We start from the raw sequence: 18,590 nt of genomic DNA, 5'->3' as shown, positions 1-18,590 counted from the left end.
ATTATTAATTGTGTCTTTCCATCGCACCCCCATCTTTCAAAAATCACACCTCTTAATTTTTTATCTCTTTGTTGCACCTTCTGGTTTCAAAAATCACATCCATTAATTTTTACACCTTTTTATTTAACACCTCTATGTATTGCACCTCTTTGTTGTACCTTCATGTTTCAAATCTATTAATTTTTAAACATTTACAATTTATTCCTCTATGTCTTACACCTCTTTATTTATTATATACTTTTAATCTAACGGATGAGACTAGTTCTACTTTTAATCCAACGGTTTAAAATTATTAATCTTGTCTTTCCGTCGCACCCCCATCTTTCAAAACTCACACCTCTTAATTTTTGCATCTCTTTGTTGCACCTTCTGGTTTCAAAAATCACATCCATTAATTTTTACACCTTTTTATTTAACACCTCTATGTATTACACCTCTTTGTTGTACCTTCATGTTTCACATCTATTAATTTTTACACCTTTACAATTCACTCCTCTATGTCTTACACTTCTTTATTTATTATATACTTTTAATCTAACGGATGAGATTAGTTCCACTTTTAATCCAACGGTTTAAAATTATTAATCGTGTCTTTCCGTTGCACCCCCATCTTTCAAAAATCACACCTCTTAATTTTTGCATCTCTTTTTTGTACCTTTTGGTTTCAAAAATCACATCCATTAATTTTACACATTTTTATTTAACACCTCTATGTATTACACCTCTTTGTTGTATCTCCATGTTTCACATCTATTAATTTTTACACCTTTACATTTCACACCTCTATATGTCTTACACCTCTTTATTTATTATATATAAATTTTTCTTGACTATATATAATAGCAAACCCACTTTTTTGTATCAACTTTTAATCAAACGGATGAGATTAGTTCCACTATTAATCGTGTCTTTCCGTCGCACCCCCATCTTTCAAAAATCACACATCTTAATTTTTGCATCTCTTTGTTGTACCTCCTGGTTTCAAAAATAACATTCATTAATTTTTAAACCTTTTTATTTAACACCTCTATGTATTACACCTCTTTGTTGTACCTCCATGTTTCACATCTATTTATTTTCTACACCTTTACAATTCACACCTCTATGTCTTACACCTCTTTATTTATTATATACTTTTAATCTAACGGATGAGATTAGTTCCACTATTAATCGTGTCTTTCCGTCGCACTCCCATCTTTCAAAAATCACACCTCTTAATTTTTGCATCTCTTTGTTGTATCTTTTTGTTTCAAAAATCACATCCATTAATTTTTACACCTTTTATTTAACACCTCTATGTATTACACCTCTTTGTTGTACCTCCATGTTTCACATCTATTAATTTTTACACCTTTACATTTCACACCTCTATATGTCTTACACCTCTTTATTTATTATATATAAATTTTTCTTGACTATATATAATAGCAAACCCACTTTTTTGTATCAACTTTTAATCAAACGGATGAGATTAGTTCCACTATTAATCGTGTCTTTCCGTCGCACCCCCATCTTTCAAAAATCACACATCTTAATTTTTGCATCTCTTTGTTGTACCTCCTGGTTTCAAAAATAACATTCATTAATTTTTAAACCTTTTTATTTAACACCTCTATGTATTACACCTCTTTGTTGTACCTCCATGTTTCACATCTATTTATTTTCTACACCTTTACAATTCACACCTCTATGTCTTACACCTCTTTATTTATTATATACTTTTAATCTAACGGATGAGATTAGTTCTACTTTTAATCCAACGGTTTAAAATTATTAATCATGTCTTTCCGTCGCACTCCCATCTTTCAAAAATCACACCTCTTAATTTTTGCATCTCTTTGTTGTATCTTTTTGTTTCAAAAATCACATCCATTAATTTTTACACCTTTTATTTAACACCTCTATGTATTACACCTCTTTGTTGTACCTCCATGTTTCACATCTATTAATTTTTACACCTTTACATTTCACACCTCTATATGTCTTACACCTCTTTATTTATTATATATAAACTTTTCTTGACTATATATAATAGCAAACCCACTTTTTGTGTCAACTTTTAATCCAACAGATGAGATTAGTTCCACTTTTAATCCAACGGTTTAAAATTATTAATCGTATCCTTCCGTCGCACCCCCATCTTTCAAAAATCACACCTCTTAATTTTTGCATCTCTTTGTTGTACCTTCTGGTTTCAAAAATCCTATCCATTAATTTTTACACCTTTTTATTTAACACCTCTATGTATTACATCTCTTTGTTGTACCTCCATGTTTCACATCTATTAATTTTACACCTTTACAATTCACACCTCTATGTCTTACACCTCTTTATTTATTATATACTTTTAATCTAACGGATGAGATTAGTTCCACTTTTAATCCAACGGTTTAAAATTATTAATCGTGTCTTTTCGTCGCACCCCCATCTTTCAATAATCACACCTCTTAATTTTTGAATCTCTTTGTTGTACATTTTGGTTTCAAAAATCACATCCATTAATTTTTACACCATTTTATTTAACACCTCTTTGTTGTACCTCCATGTTTCACATCTATTAATTTTTACACCTTTACATTTCACACCTCTATGTCTCACACCTCTTTATTTATTATATATAAACTTTTCTTGACTACATAAACAAGTTTTGAAAAATTGTTTTCTGGGTACTAAATAAAACTAAATAATTGTTATGTTGAAGTGTTTTTTAACTAACAAACATTAATATCTAATTCAAGGTAATTTTATATATTTTCACTGCAAATGACCTATTAATGTTTCTTATATATGAGTGTACCTGGCTTTTTAATATTTTCGCTGCCGAGCTGTTAGTGTTTCTTCGGTTAGATTATTATTATTGTTAGTCGACACTACTAAGTTCATACATTAATCTTAGTTTTGTAAACTTGTAGTCTCTTATAAAATTTTAACCTTTTCCGGTTTTCCTATTAAGCGTGCCATATTTTTTGCATGGCTTAATGTTTTTAATTCTCAGTGTGCATATTTTATTTTTTGACTTTTCTTCTGAATGCTCGATTAAATCATCAAACGAAACGGATGATGTTGTTTTTTTGGCATTGCTTATGTTATGTTCGATTATAAGTGTTTCTTCGGTTAGATTATTAGTATATATAGTTACGGTGAACAAATATATGAGTGTATGTGGCCTTTTAATTTGTTAAGTTGGGAAAGAGTATAGTATTCAAGCATATAAAGTTTATTGCATGACAGTACTCCCATAAAGTCAAAAATATCAGTAAAGTCTTCTTCGTCCAGAGTACGATCCGAGTCGTGGTCACTCAGCGACAGTAACTGGAAAAATCAAAACCAAGATACGAGAAGCATGATGATATGCAATGATGCCAGTGCTACGGATAAGCCAAAATTTTTTAACAAACATGGTATAATTTTTATTGACTTATTTAACTTGTTTAATTTTTTTAACAAACATGGTATAAATGTAAAAAAAATTTTTATTTTTTTTTGTTATGTAGGATGTCCATTAGATATAAATGATCCAGGTTAGTTTCCATTTTTTGTAAATAAAGTTTTTTAAAATTTTAGTTGAATTTTTATTTTTTATACTTTCTGGGTATCAAACATTTTGATAATATATAGAAGTATTCCAAATGAGCATAGAAATAGAGAGTATCGAAGAAAAAGCCAGACATACTTGTGACAACACAAAATCAAATTCTAGAAAGCGTAAGCACGACCAAATGACAAATCAAGTTAGGAAAAAAAAATCTTCTAAAAGTAACTTATTTTGTTTTTGATGACTTTCTAATATGTATATACAATGCCTTTAAAACATAATGTATATCAGTCAAAAGGTGAGATATTATTATCATCTGTTTCACCACATCGACTTCGTTTTCAATGTCGTTGATTGAAGAACATGATGGTACTGATTCATAGACATAAGTGGGAAATCAATTCCTAATATATGGTGGTTCTGTACGTAATTACGCAAAACGAATAATGTCATTAGAGCTCACCACTACTGAACTAAAGTTTTCTATTAGAGCTCTACGCTTCGTCTCTCTCTCTCTCTCTCAATTTTCTTTCTGTAGATTTAGCAAATCTGACTGGTTTGTTTTTTGCGTTTTCATTATTACGGTTTCTCGCGGTAATTAATAAACAAATTGGTTATTTTAATGTAGGTAAAAAACCTGCATCATCGAAAAAAATGAAACGGAATCAATTAATAAGGTTTGGCCGTGTGGGGATTGTGATGCGCTAGTATGGCCTAAGGAAAGTACTGCAAAGGATCGGCAAACAAAAAGACCTTTATTTACAATATGTTGTAAACAAGGGCGTGTCAAATTGCCTAACATTCAAGAACCTCCGCTTCTGTTAAAAAAGCTTCTCTCCGATCCATCTTTCCGAAGACACATTAGAGTATATAATTCTATGCTCTCTATGTGCTCTATGGGTGCTGACATTGATTATTCAATTTTAAATTCAGCAGGTCCTTTTTGTAAGTGCATGGTGAAAATTATCATAGTATTGGGTCACTTGTACCATTGGATGGGCAACAACCTAAATTTTTACAGATGTATATATTTGATACCGCTAATGAGTAGAAAAATAGGTTATCTATATTTCCAAATGGCAAAGAAATAGTAGATGAGCAAATTTTGTTAGCTCTAATAAACATGCTTGATGAAAATAATATTCTAGCCAAAACATTTAGAAAAGCTAGAGATCGTTATGAAAGCAGGAATGATGAGGAACTGAAAATCCATATGGTAGGAGATGATAAGAGGAAACGTCAATATGAATTACCATCAGCTAATGAAATAACAGGTTTAGTTGTGGGTGGTTTCTCAGATGTTGGTGAACGTGATGTTTTATTACAACATAAAACAGGAAATTTGCAGAGAATTTTGGCTTCTCATCCTCTGTATATATCTTTAACATTATTATTGTCACTGAATCAATTTTTTATTTTAATATATATAACAAATATTTTATTTAACTAATTTGTTTATTCATCTTAGTCACTATTTACAATTTTTATATTAACGAATTACTATAAAGTTTTACTCAAAATATAAAATTAATAATATTAGTCATTTTAAATTTTCACTTTCCCGTGCGGTAACGCACGGATTTAATAAAATCAAATACTATTCAGCCTAAATTAATCTAACCAAAATAGAAATTTAACATGAAGTAGGGATAAATATCTATTAAATATGATGATCCAAATTTTCGATCGCAGAGAAAAACATCTAACCCATATTGTAGCACAAGCCATAATCTTGTCTATTATATATTATATTATACAATATAACATTTATTTTGCAAACTTTAAAAACGAGTTATATTTTCATATATCAGGCGTCACAACGAATACACAATACTGTACAAGTACAAATAGATAGACGGCAAACTAAAATGTTATTATGACTTATACAAAACTATTATTTTGCATTGTTAGTGTTCACAATTTATACTCTTCTTCCACTAATCTCAAACGCTTAGTAGTAGTACTAGTAGTCGTAGTATCATATTCGTTAATAGCATCATTATAATATAGTACATAGTAACTTTAAATAAAAATAAATAGAAAGATTACAATAATTTCATATTCTATCTAACAAGAAGAAATATCATGGCTCAACCTTCATATTTGCAGCTGGAAGAGATGCTGTAACAAGAAAAAAATTACAGAGAAGGTTTACCAAAACAAACTATTACTATTACTTGGTGAAAAAGAGTTAAAACAGGTTTCAGTTTTCACCTGTAGCTGCTGCTTGAGGGTCGGGTGTGACATCACCAGCTCCATAGTTAATGTGGATCACGTTTTGCAAATCACCCTCCCATCCAGTTGTTTCCTATTTTGCATAAACAATCACCAACAATATCAGATTACGAGTTCGGATTTGTTCAGTTTCCAGACCGCTAATACATACATACCTGTCGCTTGAATCCACCATTTATAGGAGACAATGGTGAACTTATGGTCCGTCCGATGCTGGAAAGGGTCTGTTGCATGAATCCATGTGGTAGAGGAGGATAAGCCATTGACATATTTTGGGGGAATGGTGTTGTAGATGAAGAACCAGCTCGTAGCTGAAGTGCCTGCGCATAGAATTCAGGTTATAAGAACCTTAGTAGGATGATTCAAATGATAAGGAGAATTAGTTGAAAGACTTGCAAAAATATCTTACATCTTTTGCAAGAAGACCTTCAAGGTTAAAGTCCATTTGTGGATTCACAGTTGCAAGTTTCATCGATAAAAACTGTTTTAAGCAAAAGAGAATGAGAAAAAGAATTGAACATAAAAAGCAAACACAAAGAATACTTCATCGAGAATTAGGAAACTGTCATACCTCAACTTGGCGTTGTAGTGATTGTACATAGTTTATGATTTCGTCAAGCATAACTGCCTTCCCAGTCACCTGCACACACATTCATTTTTCTGCATTAGTCTCTGTTCTTACATATTAAGATCCATCGTTATAAACGCTTAAAAAGAACTTACCTTGTTGCAACCCGGAACAAGATCTTGAAGAAACTTCATCCTTTCACTAATTTTTTCTCTCCTAACCTATAATCACAAAAGTAATTAAGATGAAAATACAAGAAGAGATAGCTTTCTATTCAACTTCAACTTCCAAGATAGTTGTAGAGATTGTACCCTTTCTGCAAGACTATGGCTATTTGTGGCCTGGCCTCTTCGTGCCCGCACATGAATATATCCATCTTTTGGAGGATCAGAACTTTGTTTTCCCTGTTGTTTCCCACTGTTTGTCTTATTTCCAGGTGAATTTGGACTTTGCTCTTTATTCCTCTTGTTGTCTGGTTCTTCCTCAGACTGCTGCGATCTATGCGATTGAGCTGCTTCAGAATTCTACAAACAGAAACGTTACGAGTGTTAACTTTTATAAAGGCAGAGAGAGAACAAAAAACTAAAAGAGCAACTTCAAATCTTCACCTGCCCATTTCTTTTCCTCTTCCTTGTGTCAAAGCCTTTAGAAGAGGTTTCCCCACCTTTCTGACCGTTACCACCACTAGACTGAGTATCCTCAGATACATTCCCGGAACCAGGAACATTCAGTTTAGATTGTTCACTTGATCTAACATTTGGTTCTTTCACTACTATAGACGCATCATTGTGAGGTTCACCAAGTTCATTACTTTGGCAGTGCCCTTGCATAGTTCCACCACCTTGAAGAAACAAACCAATAGACTCAGGATTCCCAAGTGGTTGATTCACCATATCACTAAAATTCCCACCACTAAAGAGCGAAAACCTCGCAGCACGCTCTATAAAACCTGAATCAGCCGGGAACTGAGCCATACTCGGAGGAAGGAAGCTACTCACATTCGGCAAGAAAAGACCATTATTGCCTTTAGGAGGCAACAAATTAGGCAGGTTCCAACCCATTTCAAGAGATCTATCAATATTACCCCTAAAAGAAGAAGAAGACGAAGCATTACCACCACTGTTCTGGACACTAAAACCACCACCATAACCCACAGCCTGCTGAACACTAGTGGGATCATACCAAAGAGTTTGACCAAATGAATCCATCATCTGAGATGGTGAACAAGACGAAGGACAAGCTGAAATCAGATTCTCTTGAGTATATGAACCAATCGAAGCAGAGACCGGATTAGAACCCGAAACTTGCCAATCTACAGTTGGATTATCAACCGTATCATCATAGTTACTACTATTACGATTCCTCTTCTCTTCACTCACATCCATCTTCTTCTAAACTTGATGAACAACAACAACACCACTTAATCAATCAAAAGAGAACCTCCCCCAAGATCAAAACCACTACAAACCAAACCATTCAACTTCGTCTTTGAAGATACAGTGAACAAAGACACAATCCTCCACCACCTTCAAGTACATACAATTGATTTTCAAATTAAAGAATCAGAGAAACCCAAATCCGTACGAAACTCCAAAAAACCCTAAACTGGATTGAAGCTTATATATATAATTAGAAGTAAAAAAGAGTCAGGGAGAAAAAGATACCCATAGTTTTCAGAATCTGTGCCACTTTTTTTCTGAACAAAGTTTGAATCTTTATCCCTCAATTTCTAACACAAAGGAAAAAGCTTTATGGGTCCTTTGGGTCAGATACTAAAAAACCTTTTTTTTCTCTGTTCTTCAGCTGCAGAGAGAGAGAGAGAGAAAGATAAGCAAAGGAGTGACCTTTTTTTTTAGAAACGGAGTAAACAAAAAAAAAGAAAAAGGAAGTGAATCGAAGAAGAAGAAGAAGAAGAAGAGAAAAAAATTTAGGGAAAGGTAATGGATTTATACCCACGCTTGCATAAAAAACAGAGCTTTTTGATCATTAAACATAAACACCGCCATAGCCAAAGTATCCAAGCATTATAATTTGCAGAGACCTCTTTTTTTTTTTTTTTTCGGTGTGTGTAAGAGAGGGTTTAGTTTAAAAATTGAGTGATTAAATTAGTTAAATCTGTAACACGTAATTATTCTAGTTCTAACAAATCTGCTGACAGTGACAACTTTCATTTTGGGGTTATCTCTATATTTATTTATGTTTTTAATTTATTTTCTTGTTTCTATAATTAATGAATTAGGTTTTGTCTTGTAAAATAATTCCTAAAAATACATCTAGCTTAAGCCTACTTCATATAACATTATTAAAAAATATATTTTTAAATTATTCCGAATTTATTTATTTATTGAAGTAATATTACCGACATTAGTAATCATTCATTCAATTCTATTTCTATATCACACATTGGAAAATATAAGTAAAGATCATTTTTGTGAGCTTAATGCTTGCTAACATGTTCATTATTACTTGTTTTTAGTCTGTCTTTTTAACTCTTTTTTTTTGGGTCAACACTTTTGTTTTTAACTTTTTTAGTCAGTCATGTGCATACTTTTATGATTTTATTAGCTAGTTTCAATGTTGAATAAGTTCAAGTTTCCATATTCAAATGTTTTTTTTATATAAAAGTACTAGTAGTAAGTAGTAACAATAAAATTGTATTCATAAGTGAGCCAAAAATGTTGAATAGTGAAAAAAACAATAAATAAATATATGCTTGCGAATAATCATAGCAATTATTGGTTTCATGTTCAATGTTTTGGATTTTGTACCGAATCATATGTAATTCTTAAAATATTAATTTTATTTTTCATGCACGGTTTGTTGGAGATTTTATTATATATTTTTCTTAAAGTTATTTTTGTGTCTTTTGACCGCTTGCTTTCGCTCAAGAATATTTTTTTTGCAGCTCAAGTCTAGTTGTAAAACCGTACTGCTACGACTTACTAAAAGATTCATAGCAAACTTATAATAATATTACTACTATGATGATAAGAAAAAGAATATTTCAATATTGGACAATAGTTAGATCTTTTACTGTCTCTTGGAATAGTTTAATTAGATATTCAAGCTGTGTTATACATTCTGTCAGCTTATAGACAACTTGTGAGTTGATGAGAACCTCTTTATTCATTATAAATTTATTCGTACGTCTTGGTTAGTCAAATAATCTACGAGATCTTCTTCGTGGTCGATAGAGGTCTTATATTACGATTTTGTTAGCTAGAAATATATTACAATCGTTTCTTATTTTTAGGCATTTTCACAAAAGAAATAAAAAAACCTTCTATTAATGTCATAAAAATTATTTATATCATTATATGTAAATTCATAACAAAACAAAAGACAAAACTTCCGGTTAACACTTGATTGAGCTTAACAAACATTAAGCCGAGATTACAAATAATTGTTAGTTTGTTACTCATTGATTAACCAGTCTCGATTCTGGTTTAACTCGGTCAGTACTAAAATGCATGGCTTGACCAATCAAATCATATATAGATCAGTCATCTTAAGCAAGATTTAGAGTATGTTCGAACTTGCTTACATAAGACCATCTCTAATGTATATCTCTATTTTTTCCTCTAAAATAGAGTAACTCAAAAATAGAGTATTGTTTTCCTCCAATGTATTACTCTATTTTCAACTCTAAAATAGAGTTAGTGTAAAAAAATAGAGGTGGAAATAGAGTTGCTCTATATATAGAATAATCCTATCATTTTCTCTATTTTAGAATAAATTATAGAATAGGGTTGAAGTAAATGTTGATTTATAATAGAGATTTGACTCTAAATTAGAGTGGAGTTGGAGATGCCCTAAATCACTTTAGTCAAAAAATGTCACTGGATCTATGTAAATGTATCATTAGTGTAGTGTTTAAAGAATTTGCAAGCACTACTTAAGCAAACGTTAATAAATAAGTTAGCTGTTTTTATACTTTCTTTTTGTTTTGTTGACAACCACTACGTTTTACATTGTTAAAAAAAACAAAAATCGACCGTCATACGAATACAATAAAAGACCTAGTAATTACTTTGAGCCTACGAATCCTATTTTTGCATATTCTATAACGCTCCTTTGTATGATACCAATGAAGTGATGACAATTTCATTCACTGCATTATATATAGTAGTGAGCTATTCTCTTATTTAACTTGCGATGAGGTCAAAGATCAAAGCACACGCAACGCAAGATCTGTCCCAAATAAAAATTCTTGGTATAACTTTTTCCAAAATTACGTAAATTTAGTTTTTTAACTATAACAACTTGGTATACTTTATTAACTAGGTAAACGATTATTGACGCAAATTACTTTTTTTTTTTCGCCTAACACAAAGCATTTGTTAAATGTGGTCATGGACAAGTGTAAACGTATTAACAACTAGTATTAAGAAAGAAATGATTTAAAATAAAATAAAGGAAGAGTAGTAGATGGACGGTCCGGTTAGCGCAAAGGTCGAGGTCATTATTAGTTGGCCTTAGGACTTGCAATTTCCAAAGACCTATAAGAAATTAAACCTTATAATAATTGAACTCTCCAGCCCACACCTTCACTTTATCTTCTCTTTTTCTATTTTTTTATTCCTTATATTATTTAACCATAGTTTAATTTTATGTTTTTTGTTTTACTTTTTGAAGCCATAGTTTAAGCATATGCTGCATTATTAACTTCTTAATATTACTCGATAAATTATTGCCACTATGTACCTAGTCACTTTTTTTTTTTCTTTTTTAATTACACATAACATAAGAGCTCGAAAATTATTTGAGCTTAGTTGATTTTACTAACTAAATCACCCATCATCACCACATGTGTAATACTCTTCCCATTTTAGTTAAAAAATTATTTTGGACGTCTTAGCATATGAAAAATATATTAACATTACAAAATTTTGTTTGACGACAAGAAAATGGTAGTTTTTATCAGTTTTTAAGCAACACTCGTTTTATATTTTAATTTATACCAGATGACAAAGAACCAAAAAAAAAAAAAAAAGTAAGTAGTAACACTTGTAATATTGTTTACATATGGCGAAGATCAGTTATTACAAACACGATTACAAACTTTACATCAAATATATTATCAGTAAGTTTATAAAAATTGTAGAGCACTTGGAACATAAAATGCTGTACGTAGAACAATTTTTGTTAGGTATACAACCAAGTTTTTTTGCCCAAATAATTAAAAATATCTTACAAAATAAAACCCAAGTTTATTTTAACATGCTTTGAAATGGTATTAGGATCACGTAATCAACTTGGAGATATATAAAATTTAATCTAGTAAGATTACCTTTTCTTAAAAAATGGTAACACAATTCAAAACACAGATTTCTGAAGACAAACCTTTGACACGTCTTGATAATCATGTAGTCTCGCATGCATAGATTCTTTACCTCGAGTGTCTTAACCTGCACTATAAGCTTGAACAACTACTAATGGTTAGTGTGACTGTGTGAGTGAGACGATCGTTCTTGTCAATATATATTACAAACTATGTATCTTACGTTCTACTTCAAGTTTTCAACACATGATAATCACATCTTGTAAACAATAGAACGCTTTCTATACATACGTTCGCGATTCCCGTACATAGTCACGGCCAGTCACGAGCCAGTCACAATTACCCTCGTAATATTCACCATATATATTAACATACACAATCGAACCATCATCATAAACAAAGCAACCACATCATGTCCTCTACTCTACTCTACACATTCACAATTAGTTTAAGTCTCAACCATATGTTGACCTGACCACAAATATTTAATCTCAATCACATACATTAATTCCGCATATCTAATCCGTCACCCTGTCACAAAATTGAATTAGAGTAGTAGATACATGTCATCAATTTTTAAAAAATAAATCATCGCCGTTAGACACATGCCATTCAATAATAAATTGTACTACTAACTTTGAGAATACAATTGTATACTAACAAAAAATAATAATTTGAATTTGTAATTATATACAAAATATCATAATCTTTAATGTGAGTGTATCATAATATTTTTTTTGGTGAAAAAGTGTATCATAATATTATCTACACGTTAAACACAAAAATATGCAAAATCAAATTTTGTTTTTAGAATTTTGAAACATTATTATTACATTAATTGTCTAACTATATTACATCTCAAAGTGTGTTATAGTTATCACGAGAGTAGAGGAAACAGATTTTTGTAAGGCCTTTTATAGCTGTAAGTTGTAACCAATAAGAGAGAGTCGTTTCTTCTTCTCCTTCTCCTTTATAGTACCATTACCAATAATTCAACGTCCACCACAACATAGCACTCCCGCTAACCTACGCAAATAACACTAACATGCGCGTTCTTTCTTTTATCGTTGGCTGACTTGTAAAACAGCATCTGCGCATTTTAGCTACATTTTCCTGACGCCAGGAAGGAAACACCGTGACCGGTACCACAGTTGAAAAAACAAAAATTGAAGTTCGTTGACGGAGTAAAGGCTCTCTCCCTCTCTCTCTGTTTGTTCTGTCTGGGCTCGTATTACAGATTTTGATCGGTAAGGTTTTTAATATTTCCAGATCCTGTTCGATCTTGAAACTCTCTGTTTTGTCTGTTACCATTTTTGTCTGGCTTGTTGAATTTTGATCTTTTGTTTCTGCTTTCATTGTAAAGTTTGAATCTTGCTGTACTAAAACTGCTAAAATTAGTAATATTTTTTGGGTGGAGGTCTTTTCACAACTGACTTGGCTTATTTGGTCTTTTCTTGACAAGTGGATGTAATCAAGAATACTTTACTTCTCAAGTTGAGTTCTCTTTGTTTTAAAGTTTTATGAAAAACTCAGCAATTTGATTTGGTACCACATTCTATAATGTGTTTCTGGGAAGGAGTACTGGGATAACATTTTCATTTATTTGCGTGGATGTTCTTGTTTTAGTTGATGAATCATTGGTTTCATATAGAAGATTGGAGCTATGACTAGTGCTAGGATTGGAACTCGAGGCAATTGTAGTTGTATGTGTGTGTATGAGAGAGAGATGTCTTAACTGAGAACTAGGAGATGAGCATGGTCTCCTTTTTTGTCATTTAAGTAGGCGATAACTCCATTTGAAAGATAGTGTGCCTACTCACTCATAATCACAAACTTACAATGTTATTGTTTTGATTTCAATTTTCTTTGGATTAGATATTTTCCTTGTTCCTAGCTAAGCTTTGGAATTTTGAATTTTTAAGCCTAGAATGGAAGAAGTCATTCGGGAGGAGCATTTTTCTAATAGGAGTGAGGAGGAGCAAGAGATGTTAAGGATGTTGACAAAACTAGAGATAGACTCTGCTTATACTTGTGAAAAGCTTCTGAACCTGCATGTTCTTCTTATGCATCTTTTGGCATGGGATAATGATCTTGAAGGGATGGGGACACCTGATTCTTCTTCTGCNTCGGGAGGAGCATTTTTCTACTAGGAGTGAGGAGGAGCAAGAGATGTTAAGGATGTTGACAAAACTAGAGATAGACTCTGCTTATACTTGTGAAAAGCTTCTGAACCTGCATGTTCTTCTTATGCATCTTTTGGCATGGGATAATGATCTTGAAGGGATGGGGACACCTGATTCTTCTGCTGCATCTTTTGAAAAGGCTTTGACATTTGATCTTTTATGTGGTATATTGGAGTCTGAGTTAAAGGAAGTGGACGAGGTTTTGGATGTGTTGGAAGCTCAAATCGTTGACACTTCTTATAAGATATCTAGTTGCAAACATGCAAATTCTATTGTTGTTGAAGGCAAGTTGGCTGAATCTGCAGAATCTTTGAAGCAGTCTAGGGGACAAGTTTCAGAGATCACTTTGCAATTAGCTCAGCTTCGAAGAACACTTCATTACATAAGAAATGGAACAAGTAAGAGATCACTTATTGACATATGTTTATTTTAAAGTTATTGGTGCTTTGGATTACTTAGCTTCTGATTGTTATTTGACAAACATGCTGGCAGGTGAAAACGAGGAGACAGTGGAGTTTTCAGGAAACGGTCAAGATTTAAGGCAGAAATATGCGCTGAGACCATCGGACTTAAGGCATAAAAATGCTTTGAGGATGCTTGAGAAGTCACTGTCAAGAGAGCTAGAGCTTGAGAAGAAGTTAATTGAGTTCCAGCAAAATGAAGAACAACTGAAACTCAAGCTACATTACACGGAGGAGGTATCTTCTCGGATGGAAGAAGCATCAGAGTTTATATGGGGACGGTTTCTAGAGGCAGATAATTCTTCAGAGGTGCTTACAGGTATTTCAAAGGAACTTGTTGGACGTTTACAAGTTCTCCAGTTTAGTCTGAATGGGTCAGCTCAACGGGAATCTGAACTTAAGGCTAAGCTTGAAGACTGCACTGTACAACTCGAAGCAAAAGATGTTCTGGTGGAAAAGCTTGAGGGAAGAATTGCAGAAAATAGTGAGACAGTTTCAGAGGTACTCACTTTGAGAGAACATGTGAAGTCAGCTGAACAAAAGCTAAGAAATAGTGAGCTTGAGCTGAGAAGTGTTAATGCCTCTAAACAAGAGATTCTGGTACACCTTGCTGAAATGGAAAATGCGAATGAGTCGGTTAAAGAAAGCCTTTTCGAGTCTGAAAGCAGAGCTGAGAGTGGAGAAAGCAAGAACAAAGAGCTAACTGCTGCAAATCTTGAACTTACTGAGGAGCTCAATTTTCTCAAAGATGCTGATGAGAAAAAGACAAAGAAGGTGAACTCTCTGGAGAAGCAAGTCAGGGAATTAGAAGTTCAATTACAAAACTCCAAAGTATCATCAGAAGCAAGTCAAGAACAGCAGAACATGTTGTATTCAGCAATATGGGACATGGAAACCTTAATCGAAGATCTCAAGTCTAAAGCCTCAAAAGCCGAGAGTAGAACGGAGACAGTGGAGGAGCAATGCATTGTGCTTTCCACCACAAACTCTGAACTCAACAGAGACGTGACCTTTTTGAAGCAAAAAGCCAAATCCTTAGAAGCAATGTTGAATCTAGCTAACGACGAGAAAGAGAGATATGCACAAGAAATAACTACAAGGAACAAGGTTTTGATGGATATGCTGTTGCAATTATCCAGTGAAAGGGAGCGTATACAAGAGCAGGTACTTTAGGCTATGCACATAATTATTTTCTTTAGGGGGACACAAAAGCAAATCATTGTTGACACATTAATGTTTGTTTTCCCTCAGCTATATTCTTTGGCAAAGGAAAACAAAATACTGAGAGTGAACCAATGCTCAAATACATACCAAAGAAATGGATCATATGCTGAGGACAAAGAGCTGCCGTTTCAAGGAGAGGGTCATGGAATAGAGGCACTTCCTGAAAGTCTGCAGGCAGGTAATTTAGTTTGTTGCTTCTGAAAAATGATTGATATAACCCAAATATAGATCATAGAACCTCTCTTGTTACTAATATTATGCGGTCTTTGCTCTGTTTGCAAAAGGAGGGTGAGAGAACAAGGAAAGAACCAGAGAACCAGTCTATGTTTAGCACGGTCATGAAGATCACAAGGGCACGAAACTTGGAACACATACCAGCATTAGCCTTACTTTTTGTATTATTTTGTTCGTTCTTTGGTTCGGTTTATTAAGGAAAAATATCTTCAGTGGAAATGGTAGCAATTTGTATTCGCCAGTTGTACATTGTGTTGTATATACTCATTTATCTTGTATTTATTACAAGCAATGTGTCTCAAGTTTTGGTTTACTTCCCTCTATAAAAAAACAAATTGTAACGTGAATTCTTAAAATGGAGAGATCTCACAAGTTGGACTAAATCAATGTGTAATCAGAAAGAATCTGACTAAACTTGGTATAACCTTCACACAAAAGATTTGTTGCCATTTTAACTTACTTCTATATATAAACGAGAACAATCTGAATTCTTTCTTCATCACTTGTACAACAAAAAAAAGAAACAAGAAAAATTTTGAAGGTTACAATTTGCAATGGAGAAAATGTCTCTTAAGCTCGTCTTCTTGTTCTCCCTCACAGTCATAGCATTTTGTAATGTTTCCTTCTATGATAACTTCTTCTGTGTTATATGATTTTTGCTTCGGTTTTGTTTTGACGGTTTGTTTGTATGTGTTGTGGAAGGTTTGTCTATGGGTGACGCGAGAGAGATGGCAGTGAACTGCATCGGAAGAAATTGTCCTGAAGCATCAACAATGGATACTTATGAGACCAATGTATCTTGCCGCAGAGATAAGGAATGCATCAAATACTGTCCTAAGGGTTGCAAGATTGTTAACTGTAATTTTGGAACCTGTTTCTGTGAGTGTTAAAAGAGAAACTACAATAATTTCTACTTATTAGACAGAGGAACCAAGACATTCAAATACATATATAAAAAATATCTCTGTAACACTTTATATAATTAAAATTTGATATAATTATGTACTGAAGGCCTGAAACAGGTTCAACATATGGGTTTCATGTTCCAAATCTATATTACATTTTTGAAGTACATTTTGTGTTATGCCTTTTTAGTTTTGTTTATTAAAAAAATTATTTACAACATTATCCCCTAAAAGATTTCCAAAAATAACATTAATTCAAATTTTATTCCCTAAATATTTTACATTCCATTCTAACTAAAAAAATAACAGCAATCAATATGGAAATATAAACTATGATATATGTAACCACGCATTATGTTGTGTTTTGAAGATATTCTATATCTGAATCTTTTGCAAACAAAGAAAACAACAATTTGATTCCGATTTTGTTTACCAAAACCTGTGAGCTTTGATTCTTAATGTAAGAAGAATTTCGATTGACATTTATTTAAATATTATAATTTACATATATAAACTTAATAAAATTTTTAAATATTACAAATATGTAAACTTTAAAAAGTTTAAAATACTATACAATGTGGTTATATAGTAGATGAGTTCTAAAAAAGACATGTTGGAATTAATAAAATATTATTAAATTTGTGTTAATCCGGTTAAATCCTCATTTTCTTATTTTTCAACACTACTAATATTAGAATATTTGACATATAAAGTCAAGTTGATTTAATTAATATTGTGTAAAATAATTAAATCATTCAGAAAAATGTGACTTAACCACATCGTATAAATTACTTATTATGTATTTAGATCTCATATTTTTTGTTATAATAATTAAAAATCAAATAAAAATCTCAAACACTAAACAAAACAAACAAATGGTTATGAAGTGTATTGCAGTTTAAAAAAATAATATAAATATTTTAGCCACACAACAACCGGAAAAATTAGTTATTCCTCTATTTACAAAACATCCAATATTTAACAAATAAGCACAACATATAATATAAATTATAATATATGCTTGCGGTACACCGCAAGTTAAAATCTAGTATGTTTTACATATCTTCTGAGAAAGCTCTCTCTCTCTTTCTTTCTAACACAGACTTTGAATTTGGTTTCTTCAGCTCATCTTTAAATTTTATGCTTGCTTTCGAACAAGTTAATACTATACAAACCGGAGAAAGAGGTGATTGGATGGGCAGACCACAACTGTTAAATACTTATAACCCGACAACTAGTTAGATGACAATGAATCAAAGAAGTAATCAAAGACTGAAAGACACCAAATCTTTGTTTAGGCTTGTCAAGCATCAAAAGTGAAGACTCAAGAATGATACATCGATAAAGGAAGATATAAATTATAGTGGGAAATAAAGTACAGAGCCTTTATTTTTGCTAGTCTTATATTGTCTTTATTCTCTTTCAACAGGAGGATGAGAGAGCCATTCTAGTAATTTGAGACGCTTACCAGTTTTGGCACTAATCTTTATGCTGTTTCTTTCATCGTTAAAGGAAATATATATTAGGTTAAGCCAGGTATAGAATGGAATACAAACAAGGAAAGAGATATTGTGGTAGTCAAGACGTGTGATACGAGTGTATCCTTAACAATATATCTTCCATTTATTCTTTGGATGCTTTTTCAACTTCTATAAATAAGACAATATGACTTCTCTTCTCTTCATCACTCGTGCAATCAAAATAAACAAGAAAAGATTTTTGAGTTTTACCATTAGCAATGGAGAAAACGTCTCTCAAGCTTTTCTTCTTGTTCTCCCTCGCAGTCATAGCATTTTGTAAGCTTCTTGTATGGATATTGTTCTTTGTTATATTCTTTTTTTTTGCTTTTGGTATTGTATTTATTGAAGTTTGTGGTGATTACTTGTGATCAAAGGTTCGTCTTTGGGTGATGCAAGAGAGATGATGGTGGAGGAAGAAGTGAACTGCATCGACGGCAAATGTCC

The 18,590-nt window shown here is 32.3% G+C and overlaps 3 protein-coding genes across 7 annotated transcripts; 2 read left to right on the top strand and 1 right to left on the bottom strand.

The window, feature by feature from the left end:
- Positions 5,388-8,426, bottom strand: LOC104787951 (transcription factor bHLH49-like). Of its 2 annotated transcripts, XM_010513616.2 has the most exons (10): positions 8,291-8,426; positions 8,003-8,141; positions 6,947-7,864; positions 6,650-6,862; positions 6,494-6,559; positions 6,342-6,410; positions 6,180-6,251; positions 5,926-6,090; positions 5,750-5,843; positions 5,388-5,656 (listed from the first exon to the last, which is right to left on the bottom strand). In XM_010513616.2, exons 3-10 carry the CDS (start codon positions 7,721-7,723, stop codon positions 5,619-5,621), a joined length of 1,494 nt encoding a protein of 497 aa, XP_010511918.1. In that variant the 5' UTR covers positions 7,724-7,864; positions 8,003-8,141; positions 8,291-8,426; the 3' UTR covers positions 5,388-5,618. The 2 variants fall into 2 exon arrangements, with proteins under 2 accessions (XP_010511918.1, XP_019101632.1); XM_019246087.1 differs by having other exon boundaries at positions 8,003-8,426.
- LOC104787950 (WPP domain-interacting tail-anchored protein 2-like) lies at positions 12,601-16,034 on the top strand. Of its 4 annotated transcripts, none has more exons than XM_010513612.2 (6): positions 12,601-12,866; positions 13,547-13,604; positions 13,789-14,200; positions 14,295-15,427; positions 15,515-15,661; positions 15,772-16,034. In XM_010513612.2, exons 2-6 carry the CDS (start codon positions 13,548-13,550, stop codon positions 15,916-15,918), a joined length of 1,896 nt encoding a protein of 631 aa, XP_010511914.1. In that variant the 5' UTR covers positions 12,601-12,866; position 13,547; the 3' UTR covers positions 15,919-16,034. The 4 variants fall into 4 exon arrangements, with proteins under 4 accessions (XP_010511914.1, XP_010511915.1, XP_010511916.1 ...); XM_010513613.2 differs by having other exon boundaries at positions 13,542-13,604; XM_010513614.2 differs by having other exon boundaries at positions 15,515-15,665; positions 15,772-15,863.
- LOC109133030 (putative defensin-like protein 263) lies at positions 16,241-16,682 on the top strand. The gene is made up of 2 exons (XM_019245560.1): positions 16,241-16,333; positions 16,424-16,682. The coding sequence occupies exons 1-2, from the start codon at positions 16,276-16,278 to the stop codon at positions 16,609-16,611; spliced, it is 246 nt and encodes an 81-aa protein (XP_019101105.1). The 5' UTR covers positions 16,241-16,275; the 3' UTR covers positions 16,612-16,682.

The sequence above is a fragment of the Camelina sativa genome, chromosome 5 (assembly GCF_000633955.1).
Source record: "Camelina sativa cultivar DH55 chromosome 5, Cs, whole genome shotgun sequence".
NCBI classification, from domain to species: Eukaryota; Viridiplantae; Streptophyta; class Magnoliopsida; order Brassicales; family Brassicaceae; genus Camelina; species Camelina sativa.
Note: the sequence above shows the minus strand (reverse complement) of the source record. Positions and strands in the feature narration are given on the sequence as shown.